This window comes from Crassostrea angulata, chromosome 3, assembly GCF_025612915.1.
Source record: "Crassostrea angulata isolate pt1a10 chromosome 3, ASM2561291v2, whole genome shotgun sequence".
Classification (NCBI taxonomy): Eukaryota; Metazoa; Mollusca; class Bivalvia; order Ostreida; family Ostreidae; genus Magallana; species Magallana angulata.
In genome coordinates, this window is record NC_069113.1 from 10021025 (window position 1) to 10037595 (window position 16571).

At 35.3% G+C, this 16571-nt stretch overlaps 1 protein-coding gene across 3 annotated transcripts; it reads right to left on the reverse strand.

Annotated features, from left to right (window-relative positions):
• Positions 1-457: 457 nt before the first annotated feature.
• Positions 458-15698, reverse strand: LOC128177008 (neuron navigator 3-like). Of its 3 annotated transcripts, none has more exons than XM_052843518.1 (15): positions 13980-15698; positions 9975-10089; positions 7996-8121; positions 7615-7679; positions 7112-7238; positions 6854-6975; positions 6427-6627; positions 6019-6099; positions 4414-4551; positions 3927-4282; positions 3496-3613; positions 2350-3407; positions 1802-2062; positions 1608-1665; positions 458-1177 (listed from the first exon to the last, which is right to left on the reverse strand). In XM_052843518.1, exons 1-15 carry the CDS (start codon positions 14361-14363, stop codon positions 1010-1012), a joined length of 3378 nt encoding a protein of 1125 aa, XP_052699478.1. In that variant the 5' UTR covers positions 14364-15698; the 3' UTR covers positions 458-1009. The 3 variants fall into 3 exon arrangements, with proteins under 3 accessions (XP_052699478.1, XP_052699477.1, XP_052699479.1); XM_052843517.1 differs by having other exon boundaries at positions 3496-3616; positions 13980-15687; XM_052843519.1 differs by lacking the exon at positions 6019-6099 and having other exon boundaries at positions 3496-3616; positions 13980-15684.
• Between the last annotated feature and the right edge of the window lie 873 nt (positions 15699-16571).

Below are 16571 nucleotides of genomic sequence, written 5' to 3' on the forward strand. Positions count from 1 at the left end.
TGTCTTTAGATAATAATTATTTTATTACTTATAATTATATATCTGCACTAGCTGCCCTGTGTTTAATTTTAAGAACAATTTTTGAACCTTATCTTATTTTCTGTACTGTGGCTGTGTGTTGAGATACGTGTAGTTTCTGAAATTTTCCAAAAATTAAAGACCGTGTATTTAGATAATTACAAAGTCAGGAGAAGTGATACACTGACTTTACCTGTCAGTTCCAGGAGTTGGCATGGCACCAAATGTATTAGGAAGGGAGAAATAATGACAGTCCAGACCAGGATTCAAACACATGCTCTAAGAATCTCTAGTTAGGTGCTCTACCAACTTGGCTATCTTGTGCCAGTGATTGAACCAGTCTTTACAGTCCCACAGGTAGAAATAGTTTTAAAGGATATATTCCTGGTTCTACAAATAATATTCAAGATAGATTTTCATGTTTAACAGTAACTACAAGTAAATTTAGGAAGGATCATTTTATTTATCACAGAACAAATACACATAATATAAATAACAACTGGATGGCTGGGTACACTACAGACAAAAAACAGACTATTGCTTTCAGTGGATAATGAACACATGCAATCATAAATAGCATACAATGTATGTAAAACCTTCACACATTCAAAAGGTTCTTGTAATAGCACTATCATAGTTATATATTGCCAAACCCCTCCCTGATTATATACACCAAATCTGTTAGTACAAACTCTATTAGGCTAGGTAAAATTAAAACTGTTTATAGTCCATATCTTAATATAAAAAATAATATATTTCACCAGTCCATGTATAAGTGTATTTTCATTCTGTTGAATATTATTACATATTAGCATAATATACTGGTTTATAAAACTCCGGCAATATACTGTTCTTTTTCTTTTTGCATAACCAACATACATGAATGTGTAAAAATAAAAAGTTTACTGTATATCTTTATAAAAAAAATATCATATCTGAGCCATAACCCATTAGATTCAATACTTTACAACAGAATTGTTAGCAATATGTCTTAGACAATGTATATATTGAGGTTTTCATGCTGGAAACAGTTCTGGGCTTCCTGTAGAATTCTTAGTCTTGGTCCCATGGGAATTCCAATCTTCTCGAGCCTTTCCTCTGTCATATAAGGTAGCTCTAGCATTCCTATGTGTTCAGCATTGAAGTTACAAGCAAATTTCTACATAAAAAATGGTAAAATTCTTTGTCAAGTTTGTACCAATGCAGATACCAGTGTATGTACAAAACTTTTACTGACAGCTTAGAGAACCATAATAAAGAAACATAATATTTTAATGGCACAGACTTCTTCATCAGCCTATGAAAAAGTGAGTTATGTTCTAAAAAATTAGATATCAAGTTAAATTTTAGCGATTAATAAGGGGCTCATCACTTAACTCCCTCTTCCCCTTTCTCATTCGCTAAAATTTCACTTAATATGATCTAACTACTACTTTGGGTTTATGCTGAATTTTATTAATCTTAAAAAATTCAAATAAACACATCTCATCTTTATCTATGACTACTTTCTTGTACAAACACTGATCATCACAGATTGAAATCAGGAATGAAATAAAGGTCTGATTCATGTCAATCTGATTTAATGTTACCTCATAGCCTAAATTCTTCAAAAACCATTCCATAAGTGGAGGCTCTTGTCCAAAAAACCTGAAAGAGGAAGTGATAGGTTGTAAGGTTATTCTGAAATACTTTAATAAAGCAATAACATATATGTTACAGTTGCAATAGTTTAGAGGTGACAAGCAACTTAGTCTTGAAGTTAATGTATGGGGATTCTACTTACTGAGTGAGTTTATTAATCCTCTTGGGGTTAGTCAGGGAGGGCCCCCACCCCTTGTTGTGTTCTAGAGAGTTGTAACCCTGTGGACCAGACTGGTGGGACAATATGAACTGTTGCTCTTTCATCTCTCGAACTTCTTTGCGTAAAGACTCCAACTCACTGACCATGGAATTATGGGATCGTAATTCGGATGACAAATGGGCTACACTTCTAGCTAGTGTAACTACATGGGATTCCAATCGCTGGAAACGGCGATTTATGGCTCTGCAAAATATCACATAGAAATTGTAATACATATACTTATTTCATAAATTTTATGAAAACAGAGCAAAATGTCAAGCATGTATGTGGTTTCATAGAAAAATACTCTCAAAATTTCAGTCTAATACAGTTTACAGTTGAATATAACCTGGATGAAATTTGTCTAAATATCAAGTGAAGGACACATATTGGGAACAGTACAGAATCTGTGCATTTATTAATTACATGTACCGGTACAAGTTTTTCCCCATCTTATATAACAAAGCAGCAGAGAGCCGTCTGTAACTCACTTGATGTCTTTGTGGTGATGGTGATGATGGCTCCTACTGTGTGAGTTGGGATTTCCGGACTGTGATTTGAACTTCCTGACTGGTCTTTGGAGTGAGCTTGTGTCTGAGCTAGCAAGACTCCATCTCCTCCTCATACTGGGAGGATTAGTTCCCAGTACACGAACAACCTCCGAATATAGTCCCTCAAGATTGTCAAGTCTCTCTTTCATTCCACCAAAATGTTCATTACCTCTGAGGTGCATCTTCTGAATTCCATCATGAATTGTCTGCATTTCTGTATCAATGGAATCTACAGTCAAAATGGTATCCTCAATATCAAATGGAAGATCACTGTCAGTTCCCATCTCCCTGACATCACTCAAAACCCCTGAATCCTGCATCCTCTCATTCATTTGGGAGTGCGAAAATTTCGAATGAGAAGATGACTTGAATGAATGTTTCTTGTCATTCCTGCTAGGGAGTTGAGAAGGATAAGTCCGTTTTTTCTTGTCCCCGCTAGAAACCCTTGTAGTGGAGTTCACAACATCAGGAGTTTTTTGGGAGGAAAGAGTCGCAGAGTTTGAGGCACGAGGAAGAGGTGGGCCACCCTCTGAGGAATCAGAGTCAGTATTTGATAATGGCGGAAGGGGAGGAGTCACAGAACGGGAAGAAGCCTCACTGAATGAATTCCGATAATCGAAAATACTAGCCTCAGGCTCATGAAGAGTGCTGTCACTGTTAGCCCGAGGAAAAGGCTTTGGAGGAAGCCCTCTGGGATCTCTAAAAACATCATTGCGCTTTTCCTCAGATTCCTTGCTTGCCACTGGCCTTCCTGAATAGTCTGGATACTTTGATGAAGGTCCTATTGTGTGTTGGGAACCGGACAGGTTTTCTGTGGAGGGTTTATTTAGTCCTGTATATGAGACACTACTCGGAGAATGCGGTGATGAGCTGAGCTGACTCGGGCTTGACCCATGACCTTGAATACTTTGTCCTAATGGACTTGTTCTCTGTGTTGTTGGAGGAGTCATGTGATTTCTGGAGTCCTTACCCGTCATATCCAAGTAGTTATTTAAATTCTGAATAAAATAATGAAACCACATCAAATATAAGCAGATTTTTATCTGACAAGGAAATTTTGAAGCTAAATTTCAATAAGAATTGTACCTTGGGATGCTGGGAATGTTGTGGCCTTGAATCTACTTGAACTGAGGTCCTCCCTCCAAAGAGTTTGTTCCAGGCATTTCTCATTCCATCAGCTCCAGGACCTTTAGAAGAGGCTTCACTGCTGTTCATAAAGAAATTATTAAGTTAAAGATATGAGTGTTAAAATTAAGAGAGAGGTAAAATGCTAAAGTTAATGGTAGCTTCTTAGTGAGTTGCACTATTCCAGTATGGTTTTGATATTGACTATTGAGTTTGCAACACACTCAGTCTTCTCAGCAAAAATCGAATGGACATGCAATATTCATTCATTGTGGTACAGACACAAAATAATTTAACATCTTTATGTATCAAATTGTAATGATTCATTGTAAGCAAAACCATCATAATTTTTTTTCCCAGGTGTTTCAAAACTATCTATTTCAAAGACTTACTCCTCTCTGTTCAGTCCTCTAGCTTCTCTCACTGGTGAAGAAGTGTCTTGGCTAAATCCAAGATTATCATGCCCTCTTCTTGGACTCCAGTCCTCAGGGTCAACACTAGGGGTAGAGACCTTACTCCGAGATTTGTCACTATACCCCTGATTTAATTGCCCTGAGGGAATGGCACTGGGGTAGATGCTTCCACCATGAGATAAAGGCAGGTCTTGATAGGATGTGTTGTGAACTTGGCTAGGCTTGTATGGTGATTGGACCCGCGATGATTCGTGATAATTTGATGATGCGCTCGGTTGATTGAGTATTGCCTCTGCTCTAGAACCATGCTGTGCCCTATCATTTGGTCTGGACGGCTGGAAAATATGAATGATACATAGGTCATATCTTACTTTGAGGTACATATACAGTATTATAAGACTGTTATCTGTAGAAGTCACTCATAAAAATTTATCTTCTACATAGTATCACTGAGGAACTGACATACAATGTATGAGTTGGACTGAGAATGTACAGGTATGGACGGATATCGCTGGTGAGTAGAGTTATCTCCCCCTGTTGCACCATTACGAGGTTGTGGAGGAAATGGTACGATCAATTCACCATCATCGAAACTCCTGGAAGCCTATACATAAAAAAAAGATACAAAAAGGATACAGTTAAAGATGGTTCTAAATATTCTATTCAATTTCATATCAAACAAAAGATTTAATAGCAAATGTCATTCATAAATAAATTTCATACATTGATGAATAAATAGAATCAGTAGAAAACATGTTTTAAGCTTGATGTTATGTAATCTTGCCTGATAAATATAAAAAGAAGTGTTAGTAAAAAGCACTACAAATAGTCATATCAAGAATCAAATGTCACTGCAAATAGAGTACATACTTGTTCATTGTTCTAGCACTGTTGCTTCATTATGTACTATCATTGATAGAGGATACTTCCAAGATCGTTCACTATTCCTAACCCCCTTATCACTCAATCAGAACATCATTTTATGGATGGGGGGGGGGGGGGGGGGTAATAAAGAGCTCATACCTAGTCTTTTGGGTTTTGACATATATATGTCTATACAAGAAAATCTAATAGTGCATGATAAAAGGCAAAGCAAAAAAGAATTCCATTAAGAAAAAAAGACAAAATTATTATCATGCAAGTGGATATGTTTCAAATGTTTAATGTTTTTGATTTACATTATGTTTAAAAATTACCAATCAAATGGGTTTTTAAAGGTGTCTTCCTACAATGGCACTTGGGTGTGCCTCCCCATTAAATCACCAAATTGTGAGCATTAAATGGTGATATGTTAAAAGACCCATGAATATCTAAAAACTTTCAAAGCTAACGATTGCATTGGAACAATTTTCATAATTTTTTGCAAATGTACAGTCATGTTACATCAACTAAAGAAAAAGTCATTGGCTCTTTGTTCATTTTCCACAAATGATGAATATAGTGGTCAAATATTTTAAGATATTTTAGGTACTGAATTTTTCATTGTAAGTTGCTTAAACTGATTCAGTCAGCTACAGGAGAATTAATTTAACTTACAGACTATAAAAAAAATGTGGATGCATCAAATGATTTAAATACACCCAAAAGAAATTCATACTGAACACACTGTCTAAATCAAATGATCAGTTGTCCTAGCATTCTACAGATATACAATGAGGTCCTCGCTCTTCTCATCGACTTACCACTTCTACTGGGGGCAAAGTCCAGTATATCTAAGTGCAGATAGGTCAGAGTATTTCACATATGATTCAAAAGAATTATAAATATGGTATTAAATCAGAGATTTTCAAATCAATAAAAGAATCTTCTACAGTGCAATTGTGCATTTCTCTAAATTGAGTAGATCAAAAGATTAGTACCGTACTGATAAGTGCACATTTTCACAATCCACTGACTTGGGGAGTTTATATGAACACTCTCCAAAACAGCTTTTCAGTAAAAGTTCAAATACATAAAATGCCAAGGTTAAAACTATATACCAGCACTGATACACCAGAATATTGTTCAAGAGTGCATCACAGCAAGCAGGAGTATGTAAAAATCTCTAAAAAAAACTGGCACACGGACTTACAAGGTTCTCCCGCTCAGAGGCGGGACTAGAAATCAACGACCTCAATCGTTCCTCCACGGAGTGAGCACCCATTGGTCCTGGCTACAATCCAGGCAAATAAATTCTCAACTACTTTTCATATACAAGCATTAATTCATTGTGCAAAATTTAAACACTGTGAAAAAAATCTTAATTTATTCTACCGATCGATGATACACTTGGTGAAGGTGCCAATAAAATTAATGCTCAATGATATTGTGTCACATTTAAATGTGAAGAATGCACCTCAGATGGTATATTTAAATGCATTCTAATAGCTGTTAATCAATCTGAAGTTATTTCTGAAAGTTAACAAGTAGGTCTGTGTTTGTTAAATTGTACAGGTCAACAGGTCTTTGATTTCATCACATCTATTTAGGAAACACCCACCTGAGGTTTCTGGGACTCTGTGGACCAAGCATTGGACATTGGTTTGTTGGCGGGGGGCATGCTGGGTTTAACTGCTGTTGGGGGTCTAGTCCCACCCCCTGCCCTGGGCAACTGAGTACTGTAATTGTTGTGGGAGTACAACTGTCTCCTCTCCTCCACCCCACGCTGGAAAGCTCCACCAGAATTCAGCTCTGTCATTGACTGCAGTAGAAGAAACAGGGTAAATTTTTATAATTACGATGTACTATCAAACAAAATTTTCTATATCAATGCACCTCTAAAGCAAAACACTTTTTCAGCAAACCTTTCAATTATAAGTATTGCTATCATAATTGTAAAAGGTTAAGGTATATTATGATGAATACAACCAGCAAAATGAATATTGTGCATCAATAAAAAATAAAAAATGTTTTAGTAGGTAACTTACAATCATTGGCTGAGGAGGAACAGACTGAGGGCGAGGAACTGTCTCCTCTTTCCTCAGGATCCCTGGAATCAGGTCCTCTGAGGTATGAGTTGAAACCCTCCTCTGGGGAGTAGAGGGATAATCTACAAAACAATTTCCACATTGTTACATGTACATTTACAATATTCTTGCATATTTGTATAAAGTAATATTCACCTTAACTTTACAAAAATCACAAAAAATGCTCATATTTATTCTATAATAAGTTGAAATTTTTACCATTGACTCCTAGAGGGGGTTCCCTCATGCCACCAGGAAGAGTTACTGCCCCTGGCATTTTAAAGGTAGCTACATTGTTACTTCCCTTAAATGCAGCGCTCTTCTTCGTTTTTGTGTCACTTTCTGCCTAAAAATAAAGGAAAATTTGAGCATCAATACAGCTGAAATATGAGATGCATACCTTAAGGTAGAAAAATCAATACAGGTATAGTCTGGTATACTGAGGATATCATGTTGCATTGATAATTGCTTGAACAGAAATGGGAAGTTATCTTTTGGGAGCCAGTTTGCAAATTATTTTAGAAAAAAAACAATGTCCAAATCATGCATATTTTAAAACTGTATAATTGGTTTTTAAACACTATAGATTTTCTCCCTTATTGTTCTTACGATTATTTCTCATAGATCAATACCAATAATTCTCGAAAATTAACCAGACCATGTGTTTTTACCTTTATCTACCAAAAGAATAACTGCAGTTACTAGGCAACAACACACATTACCTCCACGTTTCTCTTGATATTCCCAATGAGGAGAAGAGTGGACTTTAAATTCCCATCTGCAATATCTGTAGGAGATGACGGAGGAGGTCATTTAATGAGACAATATTTAGACACGCATTCCATCACATCAATTCATTTAACACTGTATTTACTGGACCTAAACCTATTTGCTAAATTGTTGAAACAACATTGACGCCAATCTGACATGTAAAGCTTTATAGGGTTGAAATATTTGGCAATCATTCACATGTGATAACTTGTTATTGGAAACTGTCATTCTGGTTAATTTCACAATGCACATCACAAGAATCAATTGAACAGGATACAATCTCAGGTGCATGTAATAAAACCCCCTTCTCATCATAAAATTTAAATTTTTACCTTCAGCATCAATTGCTGTAAGATCGACTCCTGCTGACTTGAGATGACTTAGACAGACTTGTAAGTTCTTGATTCGGTCCTGCCGTGAGTTTATGTCGGTGTCTACTTCCTTCGGGAATTTTCCACCTGAAAAAATCAGCGACCACCAAACTCAACAAGCTTTGAAAACAAAGACAATGTTCTCCTACAAATTTTGCGACCAGGTAAAATCATTGATCAATACAGATTATCCTCCTGAAATCAAAACACCAATGTTTAAAGTCACCTGAATTTAAGTTAGAAAACAATCCCCGGGAACAAAGCCTTTCTACATGCCCAAGGTGTGATTAGATAGGCCGTTTAAATTTTACAATTGACAACTCTAAAACTTGTGCATTATCAACAACAATGCAATCCCAACTCTAGAAATGATGAATTTTGTGTGTGAACACCTATTCTATTGACATAGCCTTGTAAAATAAAGCCTAACATTGCCTTGTACATTATCAGAATAATGCAATGTGCCTGGAAAAATTTAAAAAATACTCTAAAGCAAACAGTTGATAAAATCACAAAAAGCGTGAGTAAACATTAATGCAGCCTTTATTAGGATCATTGTTGGGTTTGTTGACTGTTAAAATTAAATGTATATACACAGAACTTCATGTTAAAATTAGTTACTGTGATTGACATTCAAGATAAGATCCAAAATTAAGGACTGCATTATACATAAGTTTTAAATTTTAAAAATATCAATCCCCTACATATTTGAGATGATTCAACATTGGCCTAAATATCAATACCATTATAATGTTAAACAAATTTTCTTCCATTGATTCCATTAGATTTGCATTTATTTTACAATATTTTACAAACTAAATTTGAAATATCCATGATGACAATTATCAGAATATTTCCTTTATTTTGAAGATTATTGATATCGCCAATGTATGTCTGCATGCAGCCCTACACAACTCACCAATACAGAGAGAATATGACAGACTAATCTACAAGAACTCCAAGTATACAAACCAGTGGGACACCTAATATACTACTACATGTATAGCTGTTCAACCAAAGTGTGAATTTTATAACTTGCATTCTTTTTTCATTGACTATCTCATTATCACACAATCAAGGCATTTATTAATTATTTATTTATCAATTTATACTTTGTGCAATGACCATGTCTCCTCGTGTTTTTTTTTTTCCCATTTTCCTAAAGGGCCGGGATATATAAGCTATTAAATTGGATTTCTCTAATCAGCGAGTTTTAATAAGGTATAGTGCTAGATCACTCAATCAGAAAGGAACACCTGTGATTCTTTTCATTACAAATGCATGCTAGCTATTGTTAATGTGTCGCTAATTAGACAAACAGGTGTTCCATTAACCTACATTGTACATGTATTCTCTATATATATGAAAGTAAAAGTTACTTTTTAACTCTTTCTGTAACTAAATGTTGCTACCTGGAATCTCTCTTTTTTTTCCTGCCAAAATGCCATTATAAGCATGGAAGCAGAATGAAAAGGTCAGTCTTCAAGGCTACCATATATAATACTTCCTACTTAAAGACCTTAAAATGACAATCTCTTTCTACCATTTGTATCAAATTTCCTGATAAAATCTTTCCTGATCAGCAATGCAGGATTACTATCAATTCACTTACAAAGTTCAAAATTTAAAATTGTTCCTTAATTGTAGTAAATGATTCCCCTTTAGAAAAAATGAAATGCTGATCATGGCCCAGAAAATCTTCTAATGGCAGGTCTATGAACTTAAGTTTTCCAAATAACCTTACAAAATAACAGGTAGATCATACTATTTGAGTGGCAAACAAAAACACCAACAAGCATATAATTTCTGAATGTGGTGGCAAAACTTTGAGGTTTAATAGATGACTCCTTAATCTGAATATAATCATTTGAAAGTTAGTAATGTAAACTAAATAATTCAGCATTAATGTGCAACAACTTCTTGTACATGCATGCACTTACAAGTTTTTTCAGCTAATTTCACTAGTGTCACTCCATCCCCTACACATTTTCTAAGATCCACCACAGATTCTGCATCGGTGTCCTTGAGGACTTTATTCACCCAAGTTGTTAGTGTCTGCAACATAAAAACAAATTGAAAACATCACAAAATGTCAGGGAGATGATGCTGGAAGCTAGAATCGGTAGGACCTTTGTGTTATCATTTTCATGCCCGCTGCTCCCACCCACCCCCACACAATGTGACAAACACCAAATGAAATTTTTATCATACGTGTATTTTAAAGATATTTAATTTTTTTTAATTAATTTCTTCTCTCAATCAAGCGAAGTTTTAAAGGGTTTACAGCGCAATGAATCAGCAAACAAAAGTAATTTTGACAAACTTTTCTCCTTGTACATCTATATCAGTGTAAGATAATCAGTTTATCATTTAATGCCACTCTGTCCCCACATAATGACACTCTACCACAACAATCTGTACACAATCCTGGATCAAGATTTTCTTGACTTTAGAACTTTTAAATCACTTCTGTAAACCTCCTTCAAATTTTGATAATTCTGGCATAAAAACTAATTCCTGTGAAAGGTTTTAAATCATTACTGGTTATGTAATACTGATATTCATCAACATACATATAACATTAATTCACGGATATTTACACAGTCTCTTTGAAAACTCAAGATTTATATGTATCCAAACATAATTTAATGTCCTTCCAAAAAATAAAATTCTTTTGTTGAATTCCCCAAACACCTGGTTTTCTTCTACTGCTTATATGTGCCAAGTATCTTTCAAAGGAAAAAAAATCCAAAAACAAATAAATTGGGGCTTGTATTTCTTTTATGAGATCAAAAACAGTCTGACAGAAAAGTAATTTATCTTTTATTGATTTTGATAGATACTAACCCATTAGCTCATACATTAAACTGTGGGGACATCACAGACATAATAAAAATGTGCCCAATATTATAAGGCATAAAAATGCTGTATACATACACACGTGCATTCAATATATTTACTGGCCCCCTTTTGCTTCATCATTTAGATTTGGCACATATGAAAACACAAACCTTTTTCATTTTACACTTTAATTTACAATCAATAATAATTTACCGGTATGTTCACATTGTATTACGAATTAAAGCTGAAGTACAGGATATAGGTGAAAAGTAAGTCCTAATATCATAAGTTTTTACAAGGTATACATGTCAGGATTAATAAATATAACTGAGACACCTTTCTAACCACCTTTCCTGTTCCAGCATAATACTTCATTGTGTGCCCCTTTATATGCCTACCTGAGAGCATTAATACATCCAAATAGAGTTATACAAGGTCCTAAAGTCCCAAAGCTTCTCTATTATTGTCTTCTTCACTAAACTGAATAATTATTCACCAAAACAGAAAATATCAACTCTATACTATTATAGAACTGTTTTCACATTCCAGATTCCTGAACAATGTGACCTGGGTCCTCACTGTCACTTTCTCTTTAAACTGAGGATTGACAGAGTGAGGCAGTTTTGTATGTAGCAAACGAAGTTCCTATACATAACGATTATGGATTTTAAATATGCAACATGTCCATGCATGACCCATCACTCACTACTGTAAACATACCCAGTCCCTAATGTAAATGGGCTGACAGATTTAAATGGCTGTGAATGGGCCCCAATACTTCAATGAATACTGATTTAAAAGCAAGAACCAGAATATAAGGCCTTCATTGTGAGGTATTAACCTGAATATTGGGGTCCTAATCACTCCATCAATAAAGGCACACAATTCACAGATTTAGAAGAAAACAAAAAACAAAATATGTCCATGTCCCCAATTTTAAGGTTTGCTGAAAGTTGATACAACTTATATAGAGTTTATTGTTTGAAGACAAAAGAGTTCAGGGTTTATACTTAAAGTCTTAAGGAATAATTGATGTTACTTCTTTTGTAGCCAGAATTATGACAAGCTTCTTTTGTTTTGACAAGAACAAAAATGCTTTTATGTTTTACAAGTTTTTGTTCATCAAATGTTGCCTGCATTTCATACATAACTTGAAATATTTTAACAGTGCTCAAATATTTTTCTTAACAGGTAGAGTAACATGCAATAATTGTAAAGCATTTCTCCAATAAAACAACATGTAGAAATTTCCTTCAAGAACAATTGTAATTGGCAACACTCTAACCCATTATCATGAAAATTTGACTGAATTTTAAGTTAATAAATAGTATTAAATGGAAAATATATTAAATCATCTGATTGTACAAAATTTTCAACAAATTCTAAACAACTCAATCTGCATTGTAAGAAACCTATGGACTCTCTTGCATATATGCTTTCATTCAGTATATCTACCAGTAATTAATAGTAAGTAAGAATATGCCGCAATTAGTTCAACCTGTACTGTTTTTTGAATATATAGATATTAATAACATAAATATTACCCTTTAAGAGAAGTAGACTTTTCTTTCAAATCATTCTAAACTTTGATATGCAAAACAAATCCTTAAGTTGTCCTCTAAAAAATACACTGATCGTTTTCATCTTTTCTCTGTGAATGAATCTGATTCTGAAATGTTATCCTCCAGTAACGTTATGTGTTGTATTTCAAATCTCACATCTGGTTACCATTAAACAAGTTTAAATAATTAATTATTTTACAGAAAACCAATAATTATATGCGTATCGATACAATTATTGAATATAAAACTAACTTTTAATAACGTCTCGTCGTCTGATGTATGATGACGCAAGATTTAACGGAAGTTGACTTTAGAGCACAAATGAAACATCGATCCCGATGTCAAGTATGTCTGCATGGTATGATCCCCCCTCTGTGTGAAATTAGAAGATCAAGAATTCTGCAGCGCTTCGCTTTTAGTATATGAATGTATAATAAATTAATTCACATTATTAATTAACAGTGAATGATTCACTTCTTTCAACATTTTATCATGGCAATTAGTATATTAACTTTTCACAATATTTAACCAAATCCTGCACTTGCAGCTGCGCTCATTAATTTATTCATCACCATGATTAAGTTGAACGTACAGATCTTTGATTCCGAACTGCTTTTTACGCGCTATTTTCTATACGGTAAAATTTTCATACAACAGGCCTTATCATTTTTTATTAGTTGTTTTTCAAACATTTTTTTCAAAAAAGATAGGGTCGGTAGGTCACATGGAAAAGTTTAAACATTTAAGACAGATTTTCAGGTAAATTTATAAATGTAATAGTAATAGCACCAACCACCCACCCCAAGCCCAAAAATATTGAAAACATATCCTATAAAAATTTCCCGGCCTCTGTAAAACTCTTGAAAAATCTCATTTTAATCATGCTGGTTTTGTTTTTTACTTATAAATAGATGATTTAATTGTCTAAATCCATTCACCTGACTCCACACTTCAAAATTTATTTAATTTTTTTATATTTAGGTTGGTCGGTCATAAAAACCTAAAAAGTGGCCTGAAGTCAAATCATTTGCAAAAAGGGAGGGGTTGTATTGGGAAACATGGTAAAACTTTACTTCTGTATTGACAGTGTGGTTGGTGCATAGAAAAATTAAGTCTTTCATTACAAAGCCAGTTTCGTTTTTATTTACTTCAATCTGAGTTGATCCAGATATCCCAATTTATAAATCAAATAACATAAAACATCAATAGAATCCCGGCTGACTTTCTGGCAAACTATGCGACGATTTTCAGAGCAAAATGATCGCGTCTTTTTAAAATTTTGTTACATAAAGGAATAGCTTTGTAACTTTAAAAAGCAGCCCCAGTGCCTTCATTTAAATTGTTACAAATAACCTGTGGGGGAGAAACTGTGTTTTCTGATCTGTTGACGCAAAGACAGAAAAATCATAATATCTCCCCCCCCCTCTCTCTCTCTCTCTCTCTCTCTCTCTCTCTCTCTCTCTCTCCGACATGAACACCAAAGTTTTTGGTTAAAATCAACATTGCCATATTCAAGCTGGTATATATGTAACTTTGTATTACCTCACATTCTTTTAAGGCCCAGTCCCCTGCCACAGTCATTCGAACCGGTGTTCTATTGTAACGCGGTCTAGTGGACACCGGCGTCTTTGGACTAGGACCAGAAAGGGCTCCAGCGCTAGCAGCTGCACCACCCTGGCCCCTGCCCGCTGGGTTCCGCAAAATGCCCCGGGCTGTAGATTGCGAACCTTCATTATGAACAGGCTCCGTTGGTCCATTCTGAGCATTAGGGATGACACTACAGGTATTTTCTCCGGACCAAGCGATTCTGTTTCTGTCCGGGCCCAACCTCTGGAGAATGGGGTCATCCTCACTGGAATCGCTGGGCTCAGGGATGCGAGGCAAAGACGGTACCCTCCCTGACAGCTTTTTAATCAGACTTGGCATCTTAATCCATTTCAATTAACAAAATTCCTTTTAATTAAGAGCGTTTTCGTCATTGTTAGATCCGCCACTCATGTATGCACTAAGCACCTTGTCATTCTTAATGAACAATACTGATATTTTGTACGAATAATTCGATATTTATAAAATGAATGAACCAATCCACCCATTAGGAATTCCAATGACATATGACGGTGTATAAAAGCCAAATTTACTTTACAAATCTGGTCACAATAAAACATTTGTATTTGCCACGCACAAATGCCCCGTTGAAATTGGATGCGTACGCTCCATTTAAACAGGTAGATGAAAACAAACGAGAGGGTGCGAAATCCTTTGGCGATTCCTGTCAACAAAATCCCTGTTTGTTCCGTCCATTGTCCGGGTATTTCCACTAAATAAGTAAAAGAAGCAATCCCTGTAAGACGGGAGCGCTCGTCGTTTGCTCGACCAAACACTGACCAGCAGATTCCTGGCGCCGCTACCCTGCGTCTGTGTTCACCGTCTCCCGACCCTCACAGAAGCAGCCAGCCCAGTGCTTTGTTTGGCTTTGATTACGGAACAAGACAAAAAGCGTAAAGTTATTGATTATCAAAAAAAGATCCGATGGCGCAGAATCGAAGAGGCTTAACGCACCTTTTGAAATATTTCGAATGTTTCATTCCAATAGCCGGGAGGAGTGAAGCGGTAGTTAATATTCCATAACACAGATCTATTGTTTAACTGTCCGTGATTGAGAATTCTATTATCTTAGTTTGTGTCAATCAAAATACACATTTCACTGGCCCTTAAGAAAGAAAATTAAAGTCTATTGCTATACATGAGATAAACATAGAGTTTGTTATTGGTCAGTGAAGACTGAGTATAAATATGAGGCGTAATGGGATAGACAAATAAAACGAGCTTAATTTAGTGAAGTTCCCGTGATACGAGCTGCTCATAAAGGGGGATCGATATCCGAAACCTGGGCGGACGGAGCGCGCAGGTGTCTCACCTGAAATCAATTACACCCGCCAGTTAAATACAACACAGCTCGCATGTTGCGCAACAATAGACATGGATGAACGCCAGTATGGATATCCGATGAAATTCACCATCCGAAAAATCCTCCCCTATTTGTTACACAAACTCCTCACATATACAATCTCCAGCACAGGTATATCACGGAAATAATCGCAAACAAGAATTTATTCAATTTTCAAAGTCATGTACGTTTGCGATATTTAATACACCTTTGGGAGAGAGTTCTGAACATGTTTATATCGTTGAACGGTATACATATGGCAAGATTAACTATCGGTTTGACGAGAAAAGTACTTGTTACATAATCACCTCTCTCAGGTAAACACATAATGCACAAAGATTAAGTAGCTTAGCCACGTAAGATAACTTTCACCGACTCTCTCCACTGATTTATGACCAGCTTCTCAAAATCGTACCCAGACCAAACAATAAAATCGATATTTTCCCGTTTAATCAATATGTTGCAAGCCTTGCATCCTTGGCGAAATGGAGGTAAAATGATTCTGCATGGCTTATAATAGTCCAGAGACCATCAAAACGACCTCCTAACCATGCGCTAATCCCCCAGGCAAATTGAATATTTAAAAATTTCCCATTTAACTTTATGATAATTCATCCGTTGATGTTTTGACTTACTGCCTATGGTACAGCGTCTCACTTACTCCTCCCACAATCGCATGTTTGCATATAACCCGAAAACCACTCCCTAGTTCTCGTGCATGTAAAAAATGAAGGCAACGAGTGAATAACTACAGTGATTATAATAGATGAAATCTTTGATTTAATTTTACACTTTGTCAAAAGCAAGGGTATGTAACATGCACATATTTCTTGAATTACTTAAGAGTAAAATGGCCATGAAATCTTTTATAATGTATATGTGGATTTTTATTTATATATTCTTTTTGCATAGTGCACAACTGTACTGCACTTAGACCTATTAAGGATGAAGCCAACGATAGCAAATTCATTTTTAAAAACCCACTTGATTTCAAAAGTACATCTAATTGTTTAATCATTAAAATATTTTAAAAGTGTTCATGTCGTTAGCAAATTTAAAATAGTTTATAAGTATAATTATTATCATATATTAAAGAATTCATAAGTGTATACATTATATGACGTTTGTTACAATGACTTCGTTCTAGGATTTCTATTCCATCCGGAACTGGTCACCATACAGACCCT